The 25,383-nt window shown below is 33.8% G+C and overlaps 1 protein-coding gene across 3 annotated transcripts in view; it reads left to right on the forward strand.

Annotated features, from left to right (window-relative positions):
- The window catches only part of FSTL5 (follistatin like 5), an 862,438-nt gene that overhangs the window by 51,803 nt on the left and 785,252 nt on the right, over positions 1-25,383 (forward strand). For 2 of the 3 annotated variants that reach the window (XM_044680058.1, XM_044680059.1), the window contains exon 2: positions 20,347-20,377. In XM_044680058.1, coding sequence (XP_044535993.1) covers positions 20,347-20,377 — 31 coding nt within the window. Of the gene's footprint in view, positions 1-20,343; positions 20,378-25,383 lie in introns of all 3 variants that reach the window. The other variant, XM_044680057.1, reaches the window with a different exon arrangement.

Consider the following 25,383-nt stretch of genomic DNA (forward strand, 5'->3'; position numbering starts at 1 on the left):
TTTAAAAAAATACAAATCTGACCACTTTATCTCTCCTCCCCATCTCTAATCTTCAATGACTCCCAGTTGGCTTTCACATGAAATATCAAATCTTCGTACCATTATTTAAAACACTCTACAATTAGGCTTCCTTTTTTTTAGTACCATAATTACAAACTGGCTGTAGCACATTTCAGATTGTTCTTTTTACATCAAGACCACCAAATTCCTTATGATTTCTATGCTTTTGCCCTTGTAAAACAATATATCCAAAACAGAACTCTTTTTCCAAGTCTCTTCAAATTCTGTCCTTTATTGAAAATGCATCTTTCTGTCAAAGGCACAACTACTCTTCCAGTCTCAAATATATATAATTTTCTTTATTATACTTGATTTTAATGCACTTTCTTTTACCATGAGTAACGATTACAAGCATACTTCATAACTATGTCTTCATTGCTTATATCACCCCCAGTCCATTGCCCTCAGTGCTCTATGCTATGACTATTGTGTGTAAATACTACAAAGATTATATAATGCCAGAAGGACCTTATGCTCAGTTGGCATAATTATGATAGGCAGGGGCTTGGATTTCATAGTACCATCGTCTCTTGCTCCTCATATTAGTATAGACTCAATAACAACATCATTTCCTAAATCACCGTCATTATCAGTGCCATTAGATTCATCATATCTACTGACATATGTATAATAGTGTAAGTTTGCTAAGCTTTATATATATATGATCTCACCTGACCTCTCTCCCTACCTCCATAAACCCATAAGGAAGAAAATATAACTGTATATAAATTTCCAACTTACAAATGACAAACCAAAACTTGATGAGATAAACTAATTGATGAAGATGAAATTTGGTTACTAGACCAATGAACACACTGGATGATTAATAACTGCTTATTGAATTAAATTAAATCTTCAAATAAAATATTCCTGACTCAAAATCTAGCATCCTGTCATCAATTTCACACAGACTTATATGGTCTGAATCTAGACAAATATGTAGCAACACCACACACACACACACACACACACACACAAACACACATACACACACACATATATATAAAATTGCCATGATAACAATGAATTAGGACCCAATAGTAATACCACCATATAAACTTTTCCTGACTTTAACTTTTTTTTTTCACTGCTACATCAACTGCTCAATTATACCAAGACTCTCTTATACCAAGACCAGTCTTCATCTCCAACTAAATGACTGATACGATCCTAACCAATCTATTTAAAAACCTTCACAAAAATGCTAGCAGAAAACTTTATCCTTATGGTCATATGATTTCATATTAGAGAGAGCTTGGAAATAAATACTCTGCAACACAGCACATATCAGAAATTTTGTTTATTCTCTGCTGCTTCTCTACTTCCTAGAGCATTGATTTTTTTTATCCTTGTGAAAGTATTATTAATTCCATTTTACAGACAGTAAAATTAAGGCTCAGAGAGATTATATGACCTTCTTGGTCAAATAAACAGTAATTGACAGTGGAGAAACTTTTCCAGGTTTCAAGTCCAGTCATTTTTTTTTCAATTATGCCATGTTGTCTCTCAATTAGATAATGTTTGTAAAAATCTTTTTTTTTAATTTTTTAATTTTTTTTTTTTGCAACAGTAACACCTCATATAAATGGAAGCTGTTGGACATAATGCCATCAGTGGTCATATCAAAAGGCACTTGGGCACAAATTGTTTTATGTCAAATTCTCAAGATATACTAGAAGGCACTCTGGAAGATCATGGGGAATCTCTCTGTCCTCTCTCTCTCTCTCTCTCTCTCTCTCTCTCTCTCTCTCTCTCTCTCTCTCTCTCTCTCTCTNTATGACCTTCTTGGTCAAATAAACAGTAATTGACAGTGGAGAAACTTTTCCAGGTTTCAAGTCCAGTCATTTTTTTTTCAATTATGCCATGTTGTCTCTCAATTAGATAATGTTTGTAAAAATCTTTTTTTTTAATTTTTTAATTTTTTTTTTTGCAACAGTAACACCTCATATAAATGGAAGCTGTTGGACATAATGCCATCAGTGCTCATATCAAAAGGCACTTGGGCACAAATTGTTTTATGTAAAATTCTCAAGATATACTAGAAGGCACTCTGGAAGATCATGGGGAATCTCTCTTTCTCTCTCTCTCTCTCTCTCTCTCTCTCTCTCTCTCTCTCTCTCTCTCTCTCTCTCTCTCTCTCTCTCTCTCTCCTGCCTTAGAACAACTTAAAGCCTTGTTGCAGGGGAAGGGAGTAAACTGATATGAATACAAATAGTTGTAATCCAAATTAGAAAGCTGATAATTGAATGGAAGAAATAAAAAGAATGAACATGAAAATCAAATACAGAAGAATCACTACTAGGAGATCAGTAAGACATAGAAGACTTGATACTTTAGCCAGGCTTCAAATAAGAAAAAGACAAACACCAGGTAGGGAGGGAATGAGATGGGTAGTATAAAATGGAATATGCCAATACCAGAGGTTGGGAAAAGGACTGGGGAATATTCTATTACCAGAAATGTAAAATTCATAAAGGGTACCTGAAGTAAAATTAGAAAATTAAAAATCTGAAGTGCTGAGGAATTCCATGTTGAAGAGATTATGTTTTAATTGAGTAGGTAGTATTGATAAAGCATTGAATGGTTTTGAACAGGTTTTTAGAATGATCATTCCTAAGTATGATCCTTCTGTGAATTTGTGATCTTACAGATCTTTCCCTCTGAAGGTGAAGATGGCATTTCATTTGCACCATTTCATACTGTGTGACTCTCATTCATGTTCTCCTTTAAATCCTTCAGAAAGCATCCATCCAACCTGTTAGCACTTTCTGCTAGGTAGGAAAAGTGGCATAAAGGATGATATCATCAAGAACAATATATAAAAAAATAACTTTCCCACAGACAATCATTTATGATAATCTTTACTGGCTGGATATGAGACTTTTCATAGGTCATAACATAGACTCTAGGGATCTTGAACCCATCCTAGTTAGCTTTCCATCCCCCACCTTCCCTAGATTATTAAATATGCCTTCATTTGCCCAAGTCTGATCTAGCATATGCTAGTCTCTGCTGCTGGTGAACTGTAAAGCATCTCCTCTTATGACTGCAGGCATGAGGAAAGCCCCTCTCCACTGCTACCATCTGGCTTTTCTTCTGTCTCATCACCATAAAAATTTAAGTCCTGTGACATCCTTACAAAGTCCTTAGAAAATTACTTTCAAGACTCACAAATGCCAAAGGCTTCTGGGAAAAGTAGTTCATGATGTATAAGCCCCAAATCTTCTGAGAGATATATAGTCCATGAAACAGAGCACATAGATGCGCTATAGCTCTGTCACATGTGGATACCAGTAGAATTCAAGGGCCATCCTGAGTTATCCTTCCATCTTTGCCTGATGAATAGCCTACTTCTTTTTTTTTATATCTTTCTTATAATATACATTCCATACAAGTCTTCATTGTTATTTTGTTTCAGCCTACTCTAACTAATTTCCTCTTGTGCTCCTCTGGCTTCATTTTATACTGCAATCACTCACTTCCTTCATTTGCCTGTTCACTCAATTAGTTATTAGGGAAGGATCTCACAGTTAGAGTGCCAAGAGCTAAGTTAATTTTATAGAGATCTAAAAACAGTATAACAACACTTTCTGTCCCTATTTCAGTCATTGTCTCTGTCACTGAATAAGTAGAAGGAGCCATACAAAAAAAATAAGGGCTCCTTGTTTCATGGGTTGTCATGGCCAAGGAATTCATTACTACATAGCCAGCCTCTGGCTGTTCTCTGTCCTGAGTAGGCTAATATTACTCTGATACTAGTACTCTGCGTCTCCCTGAACTGAGAGATTGATAGATAAGTAGAAAAGTCTTTATTGAGTGGCTACTAGCCAGACACAATTCTAAATGCTAGGGATATGAATAAGAGAAAAGCTGCTTCTCCAGAAATAAACATATTTTGTTACTGCAACCTTAACTTGAGCCTTTGCTGCTAGAGCTTCCCAATTCCTAGGGATTCCTCTACACCAGTGATGGGCAAACTACAGGCTGTGCGCCCTCTGAAATGTTCTATCCTACCATGTGACATTATTCCTAATCTGAGGAATACAATTAGTAGGATACAATACAATGAAACTTCAAAAGAGTTGCCTTAGAAACAGACTGACAGATGAGCATTTCCTTTCCTTTGTCCCCCTCTTTAAAAAAGTTTGCCCCTCACTGCTCTACACCATGGCCATGAATCGGATGAAAGCTTTCCAATGGTTTCTTAATACTAACAAAATTTAAAATCATTCTGTTGAACAGAGATGATGTGTCAATAAGTAGGAATGTTTTCTTAAATTTAGGTTCCATTTGTTAGGAGCCCTTTCAGTTTAGAATTAATTTATGTTTTCATGACACCCTTAAGACTGTAGGTAGGGCATTAGTATATTGCAGTGAGGACTTCATCACACTATCTCAATATTTCTTCTGATATTATTTCAAACTCTAAGTTATAAGAGGAGTAGAAGTCACCCTACAGAGTTAGAATTCAGTCTAACATTTTTATAAGCAAAAGATTCTGATTTTCTCCAAAGCAATCGCCAAAAATAATGCCTACAAAAGCATCCAAATTGTTGTCTAAATTATGTCTTATTTTTAGCTTAAATTTATGTATTTCTTTGCTATATTAAAGTTTTCATTTACCTCCCTCACTTTCCACATTACAATAGAGAAGGCATGAGTTGACAACTATGATGTATATGAAAATATTACATATTATATATTTGTTATATGCATAGTATAATAAATATGCAAATCATGTCTTCTTTAATTATTATATATTATATAATTATGCTATTTATTATAAACTATATAATTATATACATATATATACAAACATATCTATATAATTGTATCTTAAGTGGAATATTTTGGCTTTTCCAATTTATCAAAAAGAAATCAGTAGGTTTGCAGAAGATTCACTTCTGAGACAATTCAGCTAATAGTCAAATATTTATATAAGTAGCTGCTGAATTGAATTATACATATTATATTTGGAAAACTGAGAGCATTTAACATGAAGTATCATAACATAGTGAAGAAATTAGCAGACACAGAGTTGAGAAAAACCTAGATTTCAATCTCTGTATTGATGTTAGCCTTTTGACTATAGTCAAGTCACTGGATGCCTTTGAGCTTTGGTGGGAAGAGTATCAGGCTTGAAATAGTCACTTAAGCTTCTTTGGCTCAGTTTTCTCATCTGTTAAATGCCTTGGGGGAAAAATGGTAATCCACTCTAGTATCTTTGTCAAGAAAATCCCATCTCTCTTTCCTGTCTCTCTCTCTCTTGTCTCTCTCTCTCTCTTGTCTCTCTGTCTCTCTCTTTTACTCTCCCTTTCTCTTTCATCTCTCTCTCTTCTCTCTTTCTGTTTCTCCCTCTCTCTCTCATATATATATATATATATATATACACACACATACATACATACATACATGTAGTTGTATACATATACACACATATGTGACTTTGAAAACTTCAACACATTGTAGAGGGTAGAAGGAAAGAAAAACACATTTATGTAGCTTATATACTATGTGCCAAGTATTGTGCTAAAAACTTTAGAAATATTATCTCATTTAATCTTCATAACAGCTCTGCAAGGTACATGCTATTATTATCCCCATTTTATAGTTGAAGAAACTGAACCAAGCAGAGGTGAAGTAACTTGCCCAGGTTCAGATTTGAACTCAGGTCTTCCTTACTCCAGGCCTGGCACTATATACACTATGGTGTCACTTAGCTTCTCCTAGAGATGGAAGATGCTATTTTTGTCGGTTTGAAATTTATGATGTGAGAAAGTAGTAATATAATTCAGCAGCCAGCTATGGTCTTTCCTGTCTATAAATAGTATGAACAATTGGAATTTTTTTTATTCTTTCATCTTCTGAGCTTTGAAAACAGTACTGATTGAAGAGTAAATGTCTACTTCAAAAAGAAAAGATCCTTTTTATCTTTGTGCTTTGTAGTATTTCATTAAAATGAATTGTCTGAATACAGGGTGATGCAATGGGAAACAATTCAGCTGCTTAATTTGAATGTAATAGATTGGCTGGATCTCCTTTTGGAAGATTAACACAATACACAAAACCTTAGCCATAGTACCATTTGGACTGTTAGCCAACATCTTTCAATAAAAGATGTCAATGCAGCTCCATGATCTTAAAATTTGGTTTTCAGCTTTACTTCTGTGAAGAAACACATGGTTGGCACAGTGACTAGAGCTTTAGACTTGAAATTAGGAAGAAATATGTTCACATCTTCCCTCCAACATTTACTAGCTGTGTAATTAGGATGAAGTTATTTAATTTCTGTGACTCCCAATTTTTCATTCTACAAAATGAGGTAACATCACCAATTTCAGGGTTGTTGCAAGGATCAAATGAGACAGCATATATAAAATGATTTAAAAACTTTAAATTCTACATAAATTCTACAAAGCTATTTTCATGTCTGCCAAGAAAATATTTTATTTCCATTATGAAAAAAATTAATAATAATTGCTTGTGAATAGTGAATTATTATTATGGATACACTAGTTTCTCCTGAATTCCCTTTTTTCTTTTTCTTTCTTTTTTTTCAATGTGCCTTATAGTCATAAAGGAAATTTATATGATAGTATCTAATGAAACAAGTCACTGCACAGAATGGCTTAGGTACCTGGAACAAATTATAGTTTGAATTTTCATAGAGAAAGATTATCAACTTCCAGTGGAGTTCAGAATACATTTTTCTGGGAATAGCACTAAAGTCCCCAAAGTTGGCCATTTGCACCTAAGCTTTAATTAATTTCCCCAATAAAGAACGACACTTACATTAACTCATTTTTATATTGGTACTTTGGATGAGTTTAAGAAGTGATTTTATTTGTAGTAGGAAGAGGTGAGCAGGTGTCTTGTATGAAAAGATAAAATGGGAGAGCTAATCTGATCTAATGTACTGGAAAGTATGCTGGACTTGGAGTTGGGAAATCTGTGTTTGGATTCTTCCTTGTATATTGTGGTATGGTAAGAGGTGAGTCATTCAAATGCTTAAAGTTTTACTTTCCTCCCCTATAAAATAGGGACATTAAAACATTTGTGACCTACCTCAAAAGACTGTTTTAAGGGGAGAGTTGTGCAAACCATAAAACACTATTTTTTGTTGTTTAGTAGTTTTAGTTGTTCTCCTCTTTGTGATGCTACTGAAGATTTCCTCAGCAAAGATTTTGGAATTGTTTGTCATAGCCTTTTCCAGTTCATTTTACAGATGAGTAAACTGAGGCAAACAGGGTTAAGTGACTTGCCTGCAGTCACACAGCTAATAAGTGTCTGAGGATGCATTTGAACTCAGAAAAATGAGTCTTCCTCTCTTCAGGGCTGGCACTCTATCCATCGAACTACCTAGCTGTCCTGTAAAACACTATTTAAAAGTGAATTGTTATCAGTGAAATTCTTTCAAGTCAGCTACTTTTCTGTTTGCTTCTTTTGTATGGCTTGATTATTTTTCCCATTTTTAATTTTTTGTTACATATAGAAACAATTTTTGACAATTATTTTTTGACATCTAAAAATTCAGAATTCCTCTCTTCCCCTCCTCCAATGGTATGAATAACCTCTTATAGTTTATACCCATACATTCATGTAATAAATATTTCTATACTTCTTATCATAATAAAATACATATCTCACACATACATAGAAATATCTTAAAGGAAATATGGTGGATGGTAGCATGCCGTAATCTGCACTCAGACTCCAACGGTCCCTTCTATATAACTTGATTATTGTATCTAAATTTATGAATGATTTTCTTTGCCTCTCTTTCACTAGGGCTTCATATCATAGATGTTTAATAAATATTTTTAAAGAAATTGAATTGGGTTAGCTAGGTATCTCAATGGATAAAGTGGGTTCTAATTTGGCCTCAAAAACTTCATAGCTCTATGACCCTGAGCAAGTCATTTAATTCCCATTACTAAGCCTTTACCACTTCTCTGTCTTTTAACCAATTCTTAGATATCAATTCCAAGGCAGAAGTTGAGAGGTGTTTTTTTAAAAAGTGAATTAAATCACGAAGTCAAATATTTACTTAAAATGTTATTTAAAATTTTTCCTTTATTTGCTATTATACACATTCACATATTTCAGTTTCACAAAAGAACTGCTATGTACAATTTTGCATTGTGTGCTGTTGAAAATAAAAAATGAGGATAAACCATGAATCCTCCCTAAATGAAATTTTGTCTAATGAGTAATATGGTACACTGACAAAAAATGTGTTAAATGCTACAAACAATATGAAAGTTACAAACAATCTTGCATTAGAAACAAGAAGAGCTATGGAAATTAGCAAAGGCTTCATAAATGGCCATTGGAACCATAGGGTAAATGACTGGCATGTCCATTCAGCAATAATAGTGTTAATTTGTTTATTATTCTCAGATTTAGAAAATTCATGGAGAGGCATGGACATGGCACAGAGATAGACTGTGAGTGGTATGGTAGATCTGAGATCAGGCAAATTAGGTCTATGTCCTAATCAGAGGCTAGAAACACTGTGTTAGGAACATGAATATGGGTTGGAAGTGAAGCCTGGAGAGAAAGTTGTGAGACATGAAAATAGACAAGAAGAAGGATTGTGAATACCAAAGAGAGAAGATGAGTTATATAATCCTTCTGTATACTCACTCCTATAGTAAAAAGAAAAGGCTAATTTCATATGAGATTCATAGCTGCTGTTTCTCCATATAGAGAAGAAACCTTGCAACTTCCCTACGGATAAAAACTTGTCACCACTGTCTTCCTACTTCTGTGTCTGATATCTCTGAGATCATGATTACTTTCCAGGAAGCATGCTCCTAATACAAAAAGGCTATTTAGATTGTTTCTTTTTTTTGACCAAGACATTTTTCTTTCCATCAATATAGAGAATGTCTAGTGAGAAGTCTTCCTTTAATTGTAAAATCATTTGATAATGAGATTTTGCTAATCAACTTATTATTTTAGGGAGCTGTCTCAATCATAGAGAGTTTAAATGGCTTGACCAGAGTCACTTAGATGGAATTCCTCAGAGGTGAATTTTGAAAGCAGATCTTGCCAATTCTTTGTCTAATATTTCCTCTAACACTGCGATGATCTATAATCTATTCATCTTTAAAGTGGAAGGGAGGAAGCCAAGAATGAAAGAATGATGAATACTTTCCACTCTTCTTTTTTAAGAAAGGTAGGAAAGACATATAGCATTGTATTCATCAATTCATTTCATAGAAAGTAAAGAACATTTTGTATAAAGCCATAGAAATTCTTCATGGTTTTTTTCAGGGCAAAGGAAAGTGCAGTTTACCTCTCCACAAGTTTCAACTTACCATCAGCAATTAATTTCTTTGTAGAAGTAGATAGTTAGAGACTTTCCAGAATTCCAGATCTCCTCCATATACTCTACTGTGTCCAAGTTGGTATTTTTTTCTAAGCAGCTTTTAGAGTCATACAATAACTCATTCTAGGCCATTTGCTATGAATTTTTATTAGTTTGAGGGAACAGTCATTCTCCTCTTGAATGAGTCGATTTGGAAGCATGAAAGAAGTCTAATGCCTCTTCCTTTTGTGCCAGGAGAATCTTTGTTTCTCTGTGCAGAGAAAACAAGCCAGCAATTTGCTATATCTTCAAATCTTGTGGTTAAACTTTTAGCCAAATTGGCATGTACACAAAAAGATTCATGTTTAAAGCTTAGCTGGTATTGGAGATGAATATTATGAAGAACTGGCAAACATAAAGTCATCTTCTGGTTATATTTGAAATTGTCTTAATAGTGCTTCTCAACCTAATAGTAATTTTCTTGAAAGTAAGTACTCTTCCAGATGATAATTTTGAGTCTGGTTTTACTGAAGTTCTTTGATTCTACTTAGGTTTGAGTGGTTCAGTCACCACTACTGCCACATTCAGAAGACTTTGGGATTTTCAACAATATAGCCATTACTTCACTACTGGTAGACATAACCACTTGTGACAATATTGAGGAAAATTTTCCTTGTTAGATTCTTATTGTTTACAGGAGTAGTAAAATCTTCCAAATAATAACATAACAAAAACCCCCAGAAATATCTTTGCATTATTCAGTTTTGACACGTACTCAAAATGTTTTCCCCTCTTTTTCAGTTAAAAAAGAAGTGAACTTATAAAAATTTTTCATTTTGTAGTCTATTAAAAAATATATATAATTTTCAGATAAGAATAAAATTCTATTTTTAAATCTAGATTAAAAATATTAACTAGGGGCAGCTGGGTAGCTCAGTGGATTGAGAGCCAGGCCTAGAGACGGGAGGTCCTAGGTTCAAATCTGGCCTCAGACACTTCCCAGCTGTGTGTCCCTGGGCAAGTCACTTGACCCCCATTGCTCACCCTTACCAATCTTCCACCTATAAGTCAATACACAGAAGTCAAGGGTTTAAAATTAAAAAAAAAATATTAACTAGTTTCACTCATAATAAATCTTTATCAGTTCTCATATGATTAAATAATAGATATAATAAATATTATATTTTTAGATATAATAAATAGATTTATCAAGTATATCCATAAAACACATATATTTTAAATAATAACTGTTAGATATAAATAATAAATATAATTATTATACCTATTAGACCCCTAAAAATTAAGATTACTAACTTAATTGGAAGGTTTATTTCTCCCACATGATATCATATTATGTTCAAAGAAATTCATTTTGCAAATAAAAATCTTCATCAAACATTATCATCTAACATTAATCTCATCATTCAACATTATTATCATCCATTATCATTATCCTTTTCATTGCTGTCATCAAACATTGTCAGCATCATCAAATATCATCATCTTCATCACCATCATCAAACATTATCATCCCCTTCCTCACTGTCATTATTATAACAGCTTTGGCCTAACAATCTTGTGTGATTCTTAGAGAGCATAGATAACTCACTTCTGAGTTCTAGAACTATCTTTGACAATAACTAGTTCCATCATCTTGAAGAAATCACTCCTCTTTTCTAGGATTCAGTTTCTTCATCTAAAAAATGATAGTTATGAACTAGATGATCTCTAAGGTCCTGTCCAACTCTAATCTTTTATATAAAGCCAGAGCTAAAAATTTAGAAGGAAAGTTAGAGGCAATCTAGTCCAATTACCTTTTTTTTCTGATGGAGAAACATAGACTCTTAGAAGATAAGTATTTTAAGGAAGGTCACTTTGGAGTGAGTTTCAGTTAGAGTTTGAAATCTAAAGCAAATACTCTTTCTACAGTATCAAGATGTCTCTTATGATTCAAATAAAGTGATTGATAAATAATCTTCCCCTTCTTCTATCCTCTGGCTCCTTCAACTCTCCTAAATCCTTTAAAGTTATAATGTAAGTAAAAGATACCTTTCTGGATGTGTGTATATGATTAAATGTACAAAAACCCTAATAGATTTTGTGAAAATCTAGATATCCAAGTGTTCATATCTATGTCAATATTTATCTAAATCTATTTACCTAAATAGATGTACAATGTTATAAAGAAATGTGTAAATCTTTAATCTTTTGGTTGAAAGGAGGGATAAAAGGTGAATGAGATGATATGGGGAGGAATTAAGGGGATGGCTGAATGTAGGGAAGGAATGAATGAGGTGGTATATTGGATGGTGAGGGAATAGGTGGGGTATTCAGGAGAGGCAGCTTAAAACAGGCTAGTCACAGGAGGCTAGAGACAGAGGACACTGAGGAGTAGGCTGAACCCTTTAAAGCAGGAAAGGTATCCCTATGGACACAAAGGAGTTGGGCCAGTCAGAAGTGTTTAAATCTGCCTTGAGGGCTTTCCTTTGTTAGTTTCTCAAGTCCCTTGAGGGAGGAATCAAAGGGTTCCTCCCTGCCAGTCAAACTGATGGCAAGAAGTCTCTGGTAAGGACTTCCTGCCAAGATGGATGCCTGCAGTTCTTCAAGAAATAAAGAGAAAATAATTCCTTCTCTCTTCAACCATTTCTTTAAATTTTCAACACAATGATTCACCAGAGGGTTTGAGTAGGTAACAAAGGGAGTTTATTAATGTTTGGGTTGATCAGAAAGAGAGAGGGATTTAGGCTTCTGTATTAGCCACTATGGAGAAACTGAAGCTGGGGGAAGGGTCAGGAGAGGGTTAGACTGAGGGAGAGCCTGCTCTCCCAGTCTGAAGATTTGGCTGCCTTAAAGTAAAGTATAAATTAGATCAATAAAGTAAGGGAAAGATTGATTCAAAGATGTCCTACTTGCCTATAGAAAACTAAACCCACAAAGTCTAATCACCAAATCCACAACCACCTTCCTCCCAGAGCCCAAAGGAAAATCAGGTAAGATAATAGGGGTATAATATGGAGAAGGTCAGGGAGAGGACCAGAGAAATCAGCTAGGTTCAAATTGCCAGAGACAAAAAGTACAGGCCAAAGCAAAGCTGAAAGGCAAAAGCAGAGGCTCAGTTGGACCTTCTGCTCTCTTCAAGCGTCAGGTTCCAACTGACTTTCTCTGAAGATTCCAAAGCTTAACTGCCAGGGCTGTTTACAGTTTGACTTTTGCCAGAGCAAAAATCCTCTGTTTCATCCTTGCATTACAACAGATAGGTATCTTCAGGTATGCGTATATATTAAAAATCTCTTCAATTCATGAATGGATTGCATATAAACACATACAGAAAGAGGAGGACATAGAGAACCAGAGCCAGAGATAAAGATGGAGACAGAGAAAAAGATAAATATTATTTCAAGATCATATGGAACATAGATATAGTAATGAAATGACTTTGATTATCTCCATGTTCAGTGATTAGTCAGTAAGAAAATAGTATGAATGAAGTCAAGGGACATGGTCTTCATCCCCCAAGTGGCCAGTGAACCTTAAAATCTTTGTTTAATTCCTATATATGGTTTTCCCCAAGTCCCAATCACAATTCTTAGAAATCTATGCCATTAATTACAAGGCCGAGAGTGTATGGAACAGGGCTGATCTATGGCAGCTGCCAGCTAAGCAACTAAAAACATGTACCTTGCAGATAATGGGTTATTGATGTTATTTTTGTATGTAAAAGGAATCACATTATAATTATTATCCTCGTATCCATGAGGCTATTGAGTGATGCTATGAAAACAATTCCTCAAATATTAAATGTTCATTTAGCATGCTGCAATACGAGGCAATTAAATAGCAAAAGAGAGCTACATTTCGGTCAAGTTTTTTATAGCTGAACGTCATTACTTTAGTCATGTGTGTTAGGAAGTCATTTTGGTAATGTCATTTGGAACCACTACCTATTTTTCTCAGTTTTACTTGTCAGATTAGAAGCCTCTGTTAAAAGTGTATGGATAGGGTAGGAAATTACTTAAATGGATTTAATAAATGTTTTAAATAAAAAAATTTAAAATGTGATAGTGAATATCACCTACTTAGAAACATCACTAAAATCTCTTGTTTTGTAATAGGTTTGAAGGGGTTACATTCTGCCCTTAAATGTAGATTGTATCTTATCTGTAGTGACCCCTTTTTTGAAGAAACATTTTTCCTTTGTGCCTGGATGATTCCCCTTGTCAGGAATGTTCATTCTATTAAAAAGACAATTTATCGTACAGTGCAGCAAGTGAGACATAAGGTAATATATAAGGTAGAAAGTCCATAACAGAGCACTTTTAAAAACTGGTTATTAATATCCTTATGCACATCTTTAGAAATTTATCTCTCCCTCTTTGTATATTTTATTAATATATAATGATTTATAAATTAGTAATTGGGCTTTAAATGCAGTATAAACATAATAGATGAAGTGAATAGGAAAGGGCATAAAAAAGGTAGCTCTGGGTTTGACTATTTGGCAAAAAGGATGGGAGAAACATCTTGGTCTTCAGCATTTGAAAAAGGAGGAAATATTTTTGGTGCCAGATTTTCAGAGGGATATTGAGGTAAGGTAAAAACAATCATAACCATAATATACAGTTATTCAATAAAAATCAGATAAAAGAATAATTAGTATTTTTCTATTTAGAGATAAACATCGATCATATACTCCTATTCAATCCATTTAGTATCTGGGAAGACTGGGCATGGACTTACTTAAAGCTGACAGAAAATCACATCAATAGGAAAATTGTGCTAAGGGTAACTCACGATTCTGCACTGGAGGCTTTAATACATTCAGGAACTTGTATATCACAAGAAGCTGCTTCTCATAACTGCTTTCCTGCTAGAAATTATTACTCTGCTACTTGGGAGTTGAGGGAAAGATGACTTTTCTTCTCCTCAGACTTATGAGGTATTGACAAGTGCTTTTAATTCATAATCACTCTTATAAAGGGTTGAGAGTGTTATATGATTGTATGGGATAACAGTTCTCTTTAAAACATCTTCAAAGGTCATCAAGCTAACCTTTTCTTGAGAAATCACTCTTCTTCACTCCTCAGGATTCTAAATGGTCCAACAGCAAATCAGTTACAAAACATCTGTCTTCTTCCTGTTTTTTGTTTGTTTGTTTGTTTTTTACTTCTTGCACCAAAGAGGACAGCAGAGAGCAACAGGAAATTCTTAGAGCCAGGGAAATTCAGTTATTTCAACCTTTAGTCAAAAAAATTTAGATGTAGCAGCTGATGGCTTCTTTCTTGAATTGGCTCTCCTACTACAGATTTCCACCCAACCTACAACCCACCAGAGCAATCTATTTGATCCCCTGCTAGCTCTTTTCCTTGCCCTTTTCTTCAGTACTTGGTAAGGGCTCCATTACTAAAATGGTAGAGATTACAGTTTCCTACTTCTCAGTGATTCACCTTTCCCTTATGAGATAAAAAGCTTACAAATTTCCCTTTTCTGTTAGTTGTAAAACCAGCTTTCCCTATTTAATCATCTTATTATCTCTGAATAGTTACTTTATTTATCATTGTGTGAGTGTTAACCTCTTTAGCCTAAAAACCAGTTACATGCAAATGAGCTAAGGGACCAGGATGCTTTGCAGCCTCAGCTCTTCTATACTCATCAAACTTCCTTAGAATTTCGTCTTTGAAATTTGTTGCATCACATTTGCATTTTTAATAGATTATTTTTTATTCTGATTTTTTCAGCAGTTAATTTGTTCATCTAAAAGTGAATGCTTTCCTTTTCAAGGTGATTTAAATATTTTTATTTATCTAAATGTCCATATTTTACTCCTTTTGGTAAGCAAATTACTTACTTACAACTTATCTATTTATCATGTTTCTTTACAAACAGATTTAGTATTTTATGAAATCGAAATTCTGTTTTGCCCCCTCCACCATAGTATTTGTTTCTTTATGAAAATCTTATTATTTCAGAATTTTTTTCTTTGTGAAAAAATGACATTTTTCTTCCCCTTTTTAACAATTGAACTTTTTATAACTTAAAAGGGCTATAGCATGCACATATATATATAGTATATATACATATATAATTTCATAACTAGTTACCCTTGTATTGGTAAAGCCAATAATTAAAATAAGGACTAATAGAAAAGCTAAGAATGAAAGACAGCTCTTCAGTTTTAGGAATTTCAAAGCCAACTTTAAAGTATCAACTTTAATAATTAGAAATAGATAAAAATAAATCCATTCTATCACAGTTATAGAAAAAAGTGATCTGACAGAAAACAGTGAGTACAAACAACTGAGAAGCTTTCTAGACCAGTAAAAAATCTCCTTTTAAGGAGTGGGCCATGACAGTCAATGGACAATTGATTTGCTCAATGCAAAACATCAGAGAGGATGATACAAAACTTGGGACAGTTACAACTTATAACAGCTGAAACAAATTAAAATAAAAAGTTGAAAAGCAAATGAGATTGTAGAATGAATGGCCTGAAATTTAGCTAAATAAGATCATCCAAGAAATATTTATGGAAAATTCAGAGGACGACAGACTCAAAATTGGACAGATCTCCTTGTATTTTTATTATAGTATATTTCACTTTGTGACAGCACTGAAATAACTGCATTTGGGTTTTAGATGAGGAAATGCCAGTGGCATTAAAGATCAAGTGGGGAAGATCAGCTGGGTTTGAACAAAAAAGAAATCCATGTTGTAGGTCAGATGTGTCTAATACATTGACCACAACATTCCAGAGTGTGGCTAGAACCAAATAAAAATATAATTTTGAAATATGTAACATTATCAGTAAAATACAAATAAATATGCATAATATTACATTTTAAAATTAAGTAAATATTCAGCCCACAGGAATCCTTATGTAAAGTTTAATGGTTCTTGTTTCTCTTTGAATTTGTCAACATGCTTTAGGTGATAAAATTTTAGAGCTACTCAGTAATTTGTTTTTTAGAGATATCTTAAAGTGAATAGGATTCCAAAAGAATGCAAAAGATAATTTTGAAAATTGAAAGATAATTGAAAAAAGAATTTTCAATAACAAAAAAGCTACCAAAATCACTTTAAAACAATTAATAAATATTCCTGATTTCTCCTTTTTATAAAAGCTTTATTGACAAAGGCTTCTAGTCTTCAAGTGTATCTTAAGTGGGCACATCAGAAGAGAAGAAACCAGCTTTTGCAGAGAATTTGTTTTTACTATAGAAAACCTTACCTTTGCAGTTGTACAAGGGCTTGAGAGGTTAGAAAATATAAAATTCAGCTGTCTTTATAACTTATTGATTTTTTTTATAAAGCATTTAATTCAGTAAAGCAAAATGTAGCCTTGAAGGTTCTCCTGAAACCATGTATTTTCTACTCATGTATGAAAATTTTATGAGATCATCAGATGTTAGTGGGAAGATAACTTTATTCACTGATCTTCTGGATTTTGACATGAATTGTAAGTGTGCATGACCATAGGCCAGGTGTCCCTAAAGGCATGGACAGAATATATATTTTATTATTCTTTCCTCTTCATCTCAGGATTAGAACCAAGGGTAATGCTCACCCCAAATTATACTGCCACATCCTTCGCATTCTCTCATATGACATGATTATTGAATTATTAAATTAAATTAATATAAATATATATTAATCCATTACTATAGAAGAAGATAGATGTGAAATTCAGTGATAAGCAATAAAACAGTTAACATTTATGCAGTGTGTTAAGGGTCACCAAAAACGCAAAGATCATTCTAAGCCCATAAGTTTGTAACATTGTCCTTGTCTTTATCAATCTTTCAAACTACAAGGGATATGATAAGGACATATACAAAGATTGCTATGATAAAAATAAAGTCTGTGAGGGAGACACCTGAAATCCAAAACTGTTTCTCACTGGTGAGATCATAGGATATTTCCTGGGGGAGGTGTCATTCCTGATTCACCTTGAACGATCCATAGGATGTTAATAGATAAGAAGAGGGAAGAGGTTTCACAATAGTATAAACCACTGTAGCAACCATTCAGTTGTTTCTTTGAACCCAATTTTGAGGTCTATGTGTTCTTTTTAGACCCCATAATCAATAAATCTCTTCACTGAAAAACTTGTATTAAGGTTCTTCTGTATACTAGGTGCAATCCTAGGCACTGGAATTATAATTATAAAAGTGAGGTAGTTCTTCCCTTTAATGAGATTAACATTCTTTTGAAGGATGCATTAATTTTTCTCTAGGGTAAGTGATTTCTGTCTTTTTTTCAAACCATGATGAAGGTGGAAATATGTATTGTTGATAACATAATATCTCACTCACCATCTTGGGGAATGCAGAGGAGAGGGAAGGAAAGAGAGAGCATGAATTGCAAAATGTCAGAGAATGATTGTTGAAAATTGTACCAATGTATAATATGGAAAATAAAAATAAAAGTTGCTTAGAAAACAAAAACAACAAAAAAGGGTATATGTTCAAAGGCAAATGGATACAAGAAATTAATGAATAGCCAGTCAGTCATTAAGCAATTATGAAGTGTCTACTGTATGTCTGTCACTGTGCTAAGTGCTTGAGATATTTAAAAGATGCCCAAAAAAGTCTCTAGGAGTCCATAATCTAATTCTTACAACATTGATAGGTAGTGATTTGGGAGAAAAGAGAGGATTTTAACAACTGCTACAATCAGGAAGACCTTCTAGATGTGACTTGACCTGAAACTTGAAGTAAATTGGAGGTTTCCAAAAGAGGAGAAATAGAGCATTTCCTGTCTGAGAGAGAGCCTAAAGGGAATGAAAATGGGTGTTAGGATATTATTCTCTGGAAACATCAGGTGGTCCAGCTTGACTGAAGCATAGAATATGTAATCAGTCTACATAAATAGGATGGAACCAAAGTGTGAATGTTACACTTGTCTAGTTATACTTTATAACTTGCTATTCATCCATCACAATGAAAAGAAGAATAAATGTATGTTTTTCAAACTTGTTAATTTGAAAAAAACAACAACTTGTATACTCACCATTTTGTTCCTTGGTAAAAGTATTATGAAGACACTAATCAGGGGGAATGAAAAGTTAAGAAAAGAAAGAGAAAATTCTTGCAATGCTTGCATCAAAGGTTCATCAATAGTATAGATCTGAAGGAAATCTCAGAGGCCATCTAGAATAATCCTCTCATTTTCCAGCTTATAAAACCAGGACCAAAAGAGATTATATGGTTTACCCAAAGCTACAATGGGAATAGGTCCATCAGAGGTGGTATTTGCAAGAGCTCTTCTCACTCCAGAACAGGGTACCATGCTGCCTGTTACTAACATTAAAAGGGCTTTGTTCTTCCCTCACTTTCCAAAAAAATTCACAGACTCCAAAGGCAAATATCCAGTGGCCTTTCATTTCTAAGAGTAAGCATTTTGATCGAGATTGGACCTGAGCTGATTTAATTCAAACCCCTTGACCTTATAGATTAGGAAAGTGGAGACCTAGAGAGAAAGAATGATTTATCCAAATCACATAAATAGTAAACTGCAGAAACAGGATTTGAACCTATGTCCTGTGCCTCTCAAACAGAGATCTCCTCTCATGCACCATAAGATGCTATCTTTTTGGTGCTATAATCACCATTTTTTTCAATTCTAGCTTCATTATATATATATATATATATATATATATATATATATTGGCAACTACCATCTATATTTGAAGTATTTAAGATGATAGATCATAGTTACTCCTCCTTCATTTAAAAATATGAGGGAACCTAAAAGGTCACACAGGTGGTATCCAGCAGGGCCTATGACTCCAAATAAAACACACTTTTCACTATTCTTTGCAGTGTCTCTAATTTATGGTCTGAGACCCTGACACTTTTAGAAAAAGTAAAATGTCCCTATGCCTTAAATAAGAAGTTATAGGGTAAATGGTTCCTACTTAAAAACTTAAAAGAAAGCTAATTCTTCTCTGGTTGCCAGGCAACTAAGAAGGAGGTATGTCAAACTGAAAGACAGGTTTGAATGAAAAAACACATGAATGAATAGAATCATTGTCAACTTTAGCCTCATTTTTCCCTCATTTAGAGGAGTGAGATGAGGGCCAAATGCAAAGTTAAATTGAACGATTGTTAAAAAGTCTTTTGTGTCTTTTAGTGAATTCCTGAGAATGTTTGCCCATTAAACTGTATTCCTTATAAATTATTTATTATTAATTCAGAACAGAAGGAAGCAGTTTTCTGAGGTAATTTTTATGATCATCCTTTCAAGAGATTTGCCTAAGGACCTAAAGGACACCCATTAAATCACTTATCTGTACTAATTCATCACAGTTAACCTGTGAAATCATATTTCATTTAAGACCCTGGTTTGTAAAAGAAAAATATATCACTTGCTAACTTCTAATCTTTTCTATATCCTAAGTGTAATTCTTTTTGATAATGTTTAAAAAGTAGATGTGAGGGGCAGCTGGGTAGCTCAGTGGAGTGAGAGTCAGGCCTAGAGACAGGAGGTCCTAGGTTTAAACCCGGCCTCAGCCACTTCCCAGCTGTGTGACCCTGGCCGAGTCACTTGACCCCCAGTGCCCACCCTTACCAATCTTCCACCTATGAGACAATACACCGAAGTACAAGGGTTTAAAAAAAAAGTAGATGTGAGGGTTCCCCATAGCTAGTCAGTGATAGGCATACAAACCTAAGACTTCTGATTACAAATCTAGCACTCATAACACTACATCCTGATGCCTGTCTTATTCCTGGGTGAGTTTATTAAAATATTGCCTTCCTATAATAGAGATAACAGGATCGTAGTGTCATAGATTCAAATTTAGAAAACTGTTTAGAAATCTCAGCCCATCCCTGTCAATTTACAGGTGGGGAAACTAAGGCTTAATATTGTCTATGTTTTAGGGCTCTTGAAAGTTGTTAAAAACAAAAAGTTCTAATGATGAAAAAAGTAAAGTAATTTGCAGACTTTGACACATTTCTGTTTTATTCCAGCAGGAAAAAAGTCAAGAAAGTTCAAGAAGCAAGGGTAAGAAATAAATGATTTTTTTTAATCATTGTTGCCTCTAATGCTATTGAGTATATGAAAGAATACTTAATGTTGGGCTGCTGAGTTGAAAATGTGGTTCTTTAATGTAAATTTCAGAAGAGTTGAGAATCAAAAAGCCATTTATATTTTTGTTTTCTCTAGAGTTTCCCTTTAAAATTCACTATAGTTAATTTATAGAGAGGGTTGAAGGGGGAGGAGCTTGATGTGAGTTGTAGAGGTTGGGGGTTGAGGAGGAGACTTTTCTAGAGTTGGTACAATGTGAACTAATGCATTTTTTACTATGAGGGGTCTGTGGTCTGTGGAATTTCAGCAATTTATTATTTGTTCAATTGCTGAGTTTCTCTGCGAAAATGTAATAGTTACAGCATCTTTAAAAGAAAGTGCCTCCTAGTAGCCATGGTGATGAAGCCACTCTACCAGGGATGCTGTGAGACTTCTTACACAACTACTGTTATAGAGAATTTTCCAGTTTTTACTCTAGTCAACCTGAGATGCTACCTGAGAACAGTTCTGAATATTTTCAAAGTATAACTTTCTAGAAGTGGGGATAACATCTAGTGGAATTTTGGGAGCTATGACACAGTGAGGACCAAAGTGCTCAGTGAAATAAGATTTAAAGAAACATAGTGAGGACCAAATTGCTCAGTGAGATGAGATTTAAAGAAACACACCACTTTTGGCCCAGGAAAGCAAGGTAGTCATTAGAACTGATTTCATGGAATCATAGGATTTAGAGACATCAGATAAGAGACCATAAACTTCATCTAATCCTGAGAAATAAAACCAGACACCACTCTGTCCCATGGGGTCATCGAAATTGAATGGGCTCCAAACTATGTTAAAATGTAATGGGATAATGTTTGCTAGAATAAACAAAAATACAATAAAACATAGGTAATATTGATTTGTGATTTTTCTCAGTCAATATGAAATGCTACTAATCTATTTCTATTTGAATTTGACAAAACTGATTATCTGATTCTCAGTTTACAGAGAAACAGGTCTAGAGTGATCAAGCGAGTTGGCCACAGTGCCACAGATAGTAATTAGCAGAACCAGAATTTGAAACTATATATATACATATATATATATGTATAATCATCTGACTTTAAATTCAACCTTCTTTACACAGCATCCTAAATGGGGCAGATCTTCCCATAGGTCTGGGTGCTTTAGATGCTCTGGATTCTTATTAACTGTGATGATCTTATTATACTGAGCACTCTTAAGCACTCTTTAATTTCTCTAAAAGGTTCAGGGTCACAGACCATAAGTTAGACACACTGCAAAGTATAGTGAAAAGTGTGTTTTATTTGGAGTCATAAGCCCTATTGACCTCAGTCAACATCAGTCTCTGATTCCTCATATTTTTTAATGAAAGAGGAATAATTATGGTTTATTATCCTAAATACTTCAAAGTATAAATGGTACTTCCAGAATATATATTTTATGAATTTAGAATTGAAAAACAAGGGATGATTGTAACACCAATAAGTTAGCATCTTATGGTGCATGAGAGGAGATCTCTGTTTTAGAGGTACAGGACATAGATTCAAATCCAGTTTCTGCAGTTTATTATCTGTGTGATTTGGATAAATCACTCTATCTCTCTGGGTCTCCATTTTCCTAATCTTCAAATTTAAATCAGCTCAGGTTCAATTTTGATCAAAATACCTGATTCTTGAAATGAAAGGTAGATGGATATTTGGTTGTGGAGTCAACTAAATTTTTTTGGAAAGTGAGGGAAGAGCAGAGACCTTTTTATGTTAGTGAAAGGCATCATGATACTCTGTTCTGGAATAAGAGGAGCTCCATTCAAATACTACCTCTGCTACCTATTCCCATTGTGGATTGGGTAAACCATATAACCTCTTTTGGCACTGGTTTCATAAGCTGGAAAATGAAAGAATTAGAAATAGCATTTTTTAAAAGAATGGTATGGATCTTATTTGTCAACATATTTAAGTATCAGTGTTTGTGTGTTATTGTGTTGTGTTATGTTGTGTTGTGTCTTGGCATATCTATGTAGAAAACAGAAAAAACATTTTTAAAAGTACATGACTTTTTAGAGTTTTCTTTATGTTTCCACTGAAATATGCATGTTTCTCATTCCAGGAATTTCAAAATCATTTGCATTTGTTTTCAGAAAGCATGGGCCTTCTTGATTAAATATGTGGAGTTATTAGACTTATTTATACTCAAAACACCCATATGAACCTTCAGTTTTATGACTAGATTGCTGTATAAGAGAATTTCAATTCCAAGATATGCTGTAAGATAGGCATTTAAATGATGTATGCATTTTAGGTATCCTAAATATATACCTTGTTATGAAGGGCCTCAATGTATTGAAGTAGTCTTAAATCATATTTGTAATACTATTATGTTAGAAGTTGGATTTGTGTTTTTTTTCTTGATGCCTCATTGCCATAGGATATATATATCAAATCATCTCTAGCAACAAAAATGAGTTTTCCAATTTAATGTCTGGGTTTTTTTGTCCTCTTTTGCATGAAACAAGATACTACCCATTGCTTCTTTTAACATTCTATCCATGTGTTACTCAGAATGCTCATTTTCACTCTGGTGTACCATCCAGTGAGTTTTAAACAAATCAGACATGTGTACACTTCAGGACATGTGCCTGATGTTTCCCAGGAGTATGCCAGCTTACTCATGCTTAGTTATATAAATCCATATGGACATGTTGTTAACTCTACTAGAAAGTCAAATCTTTCCTATAACTTTTTTTTTCAGCATCTCAGAAAGCATGTTGAGGCAGGAAAGTACCTCATTTGCTGGACATCATCTCAAAGGAATACGTCTTTTACTGATTAAACACATCAAAAAATTAGCAATGCATTAAAAATTCTAGCTCTATTTACATGAGATGATAACAACTACTTAAGAGTTAGTAGGTTTTTTTTGAGGTTTGTTAAATTGATAATCTTCCTTACTAGTGGTTTTTCATGGGATTGGCTGGTCAGAATCTTTCATCTGTTGATTTCTCAGTGTTCTGTGCATATTTTTGCTTAAGTCAGCGATTGCACATTAAAGACACTAGAAATCTGGAAATATAGTAAAAGACGTCATGCCTTAAAAATATTAGACAATGAAATGTTTTCCTTTTTCTTAGAAAATGAAATGCTAGGGACAGCTCAGTGGATTGAGAGTCAGGCCTAGAGACAGGAGGTCCTAGGTTCAAATCCTGCCTCAGACACTTCCCAGCTGTGTGACCTTGGGCAAGTCACTTGACCCCCATTGTCCACCCTTACCGCTCTTCCACCTAGGAACCAATACACAGAAGTTAAGGGTTTAAAAAAATAAAATATAGAAAATGAGATGCTTTCTTTTCCATAAACATGGAAATAGCAATACTAATTTATAAATATTCCCTCCATTGTCTCTTAAATTAAGTGATACTTTAGATTTTACTATAACTGATCTTATTCCTCAGATATTATTGAAAAGAACACTATAAAGAACACTAATTGATGTTCCAAACATAGTTAGAACTTAACTGATACCATTCTAGTTTAGTCTGAATCATTATTATGATACCAGACCACCAGTTTTTTGTCTTATCTGGCATAGCCTTGTTATTAAACAAGGATTAATAATAATAATTAATAATAATAAATCAAAATTAATAATTAATATACACCAATAAAAATAAATAATAATAACAATTATTATTTAGTAAAATAATCCTTCTGCAAATCATTGTTGTTTATTTTGTACTATTTAAATTAATGTGTTTAAGGTTAGAATTGTGTTAATGTACTTTTTTTTCCTTTAAGTTCCATAGTTCTGAATTCTCAAGGAATTTTATAAATATTTTGCTTTCTAAATTGCCTATAAAGGAAATTAAAAATGTTCTCTTGTTAAGAAAAGCATATGGTTTTTGAGTGTACTTGGTATCAGAGGCTTATAGTTCAAAGGCTCCTTTTAAATCAAACCCTTTATTTAGAAATAAGATGCTGAGGCCAATAGAGGTTAAATAAGCTGACCAAAGTCACACCAGCAAGTAGTAGAATTGGAGTTTGAACCCAGGTCCCCAGATTCTAAATTAGTACACCATTTTATTCAAAATGCTACTTGTTTTATATTTCAGGAAATTTCCACATTGTACAATGATACTAATATGGAAAGTAGTTTTTGTAGAATTCGATTCATCTTTTTAAAGTCAGATGGCTTTAAGAAGTTTATCAGTTTGGATAGAAATTAAATTGGCACTTTGTTGACCTCCATAAGGTGGTTAGGCAACTAAAGATGGATGTCTGATGCTTTAAGTAGAAATCAATAGAATTTCATGTTGTCATCCACTCTCCCAAGCTCAACCCCGCTGGACCCAATTAGCCATGAAAAGGTGTTGGATGATCCAGTGGATCTGAAATCCTGAGATTCAGGAGAACCCGATTCAATTATGGTCTCAAACATTTACTGAATGTGTGATCAAGTACAGTTCACTTAATCTCTGTCATCCTCACTTTCTTCTATTTTATATTTTGAATAATAATAGCATCTACCTCTCAAGTTTGTTGAATTAAATGAGATATTTATAAGGTGCTTATAGTGCCTGGAAAAAAAGCTAACACTTAATAAATGCTCATTTCATCCTTCTTCCAATAATACCAGGACAGGTAAAATGAGGAGATATAGATGTAGGTAAAAGGAAATAAAAATTATGTATAACCATACAAAGGAATTGTGAATAGTTGAATATGCCCAAGAACTAAGTTGAGGATTGAGAATAATGTGTACAGAAAAGGGAAGTGTGCTGAAAAAAAAAAAGTAATGATTTTTATAAGAATTTCATTATTTTATGAGTAGTATTTCTGTTTCTTTGTGTTTGTTTACTTTTAAAAAATCTGGGGCTCTAAGCTATAGAACAAGAATTGTTGATTCATTTTCTAACTTCCTCTGGGAAAGAGAAATGATGTAATCCAGGACCTCTCTCTAGGCATCAGCTAAAGCATAAATTT

Source organism: Gracilinanus agilis, chromosome 6, assembly GCF_016433145.1.
Source record: "Gracilinanus agilis isolate LMUSP501 chromosome 6, AgileGrace, whole genome shotgun sequence".
Taxonomy (NCBI): Eukaryota; Metazoa; Chordata; class Mammalia; order Didelphimorphia; family Didelphidae; genus Gracilinanus; species Gracilinanus agilis.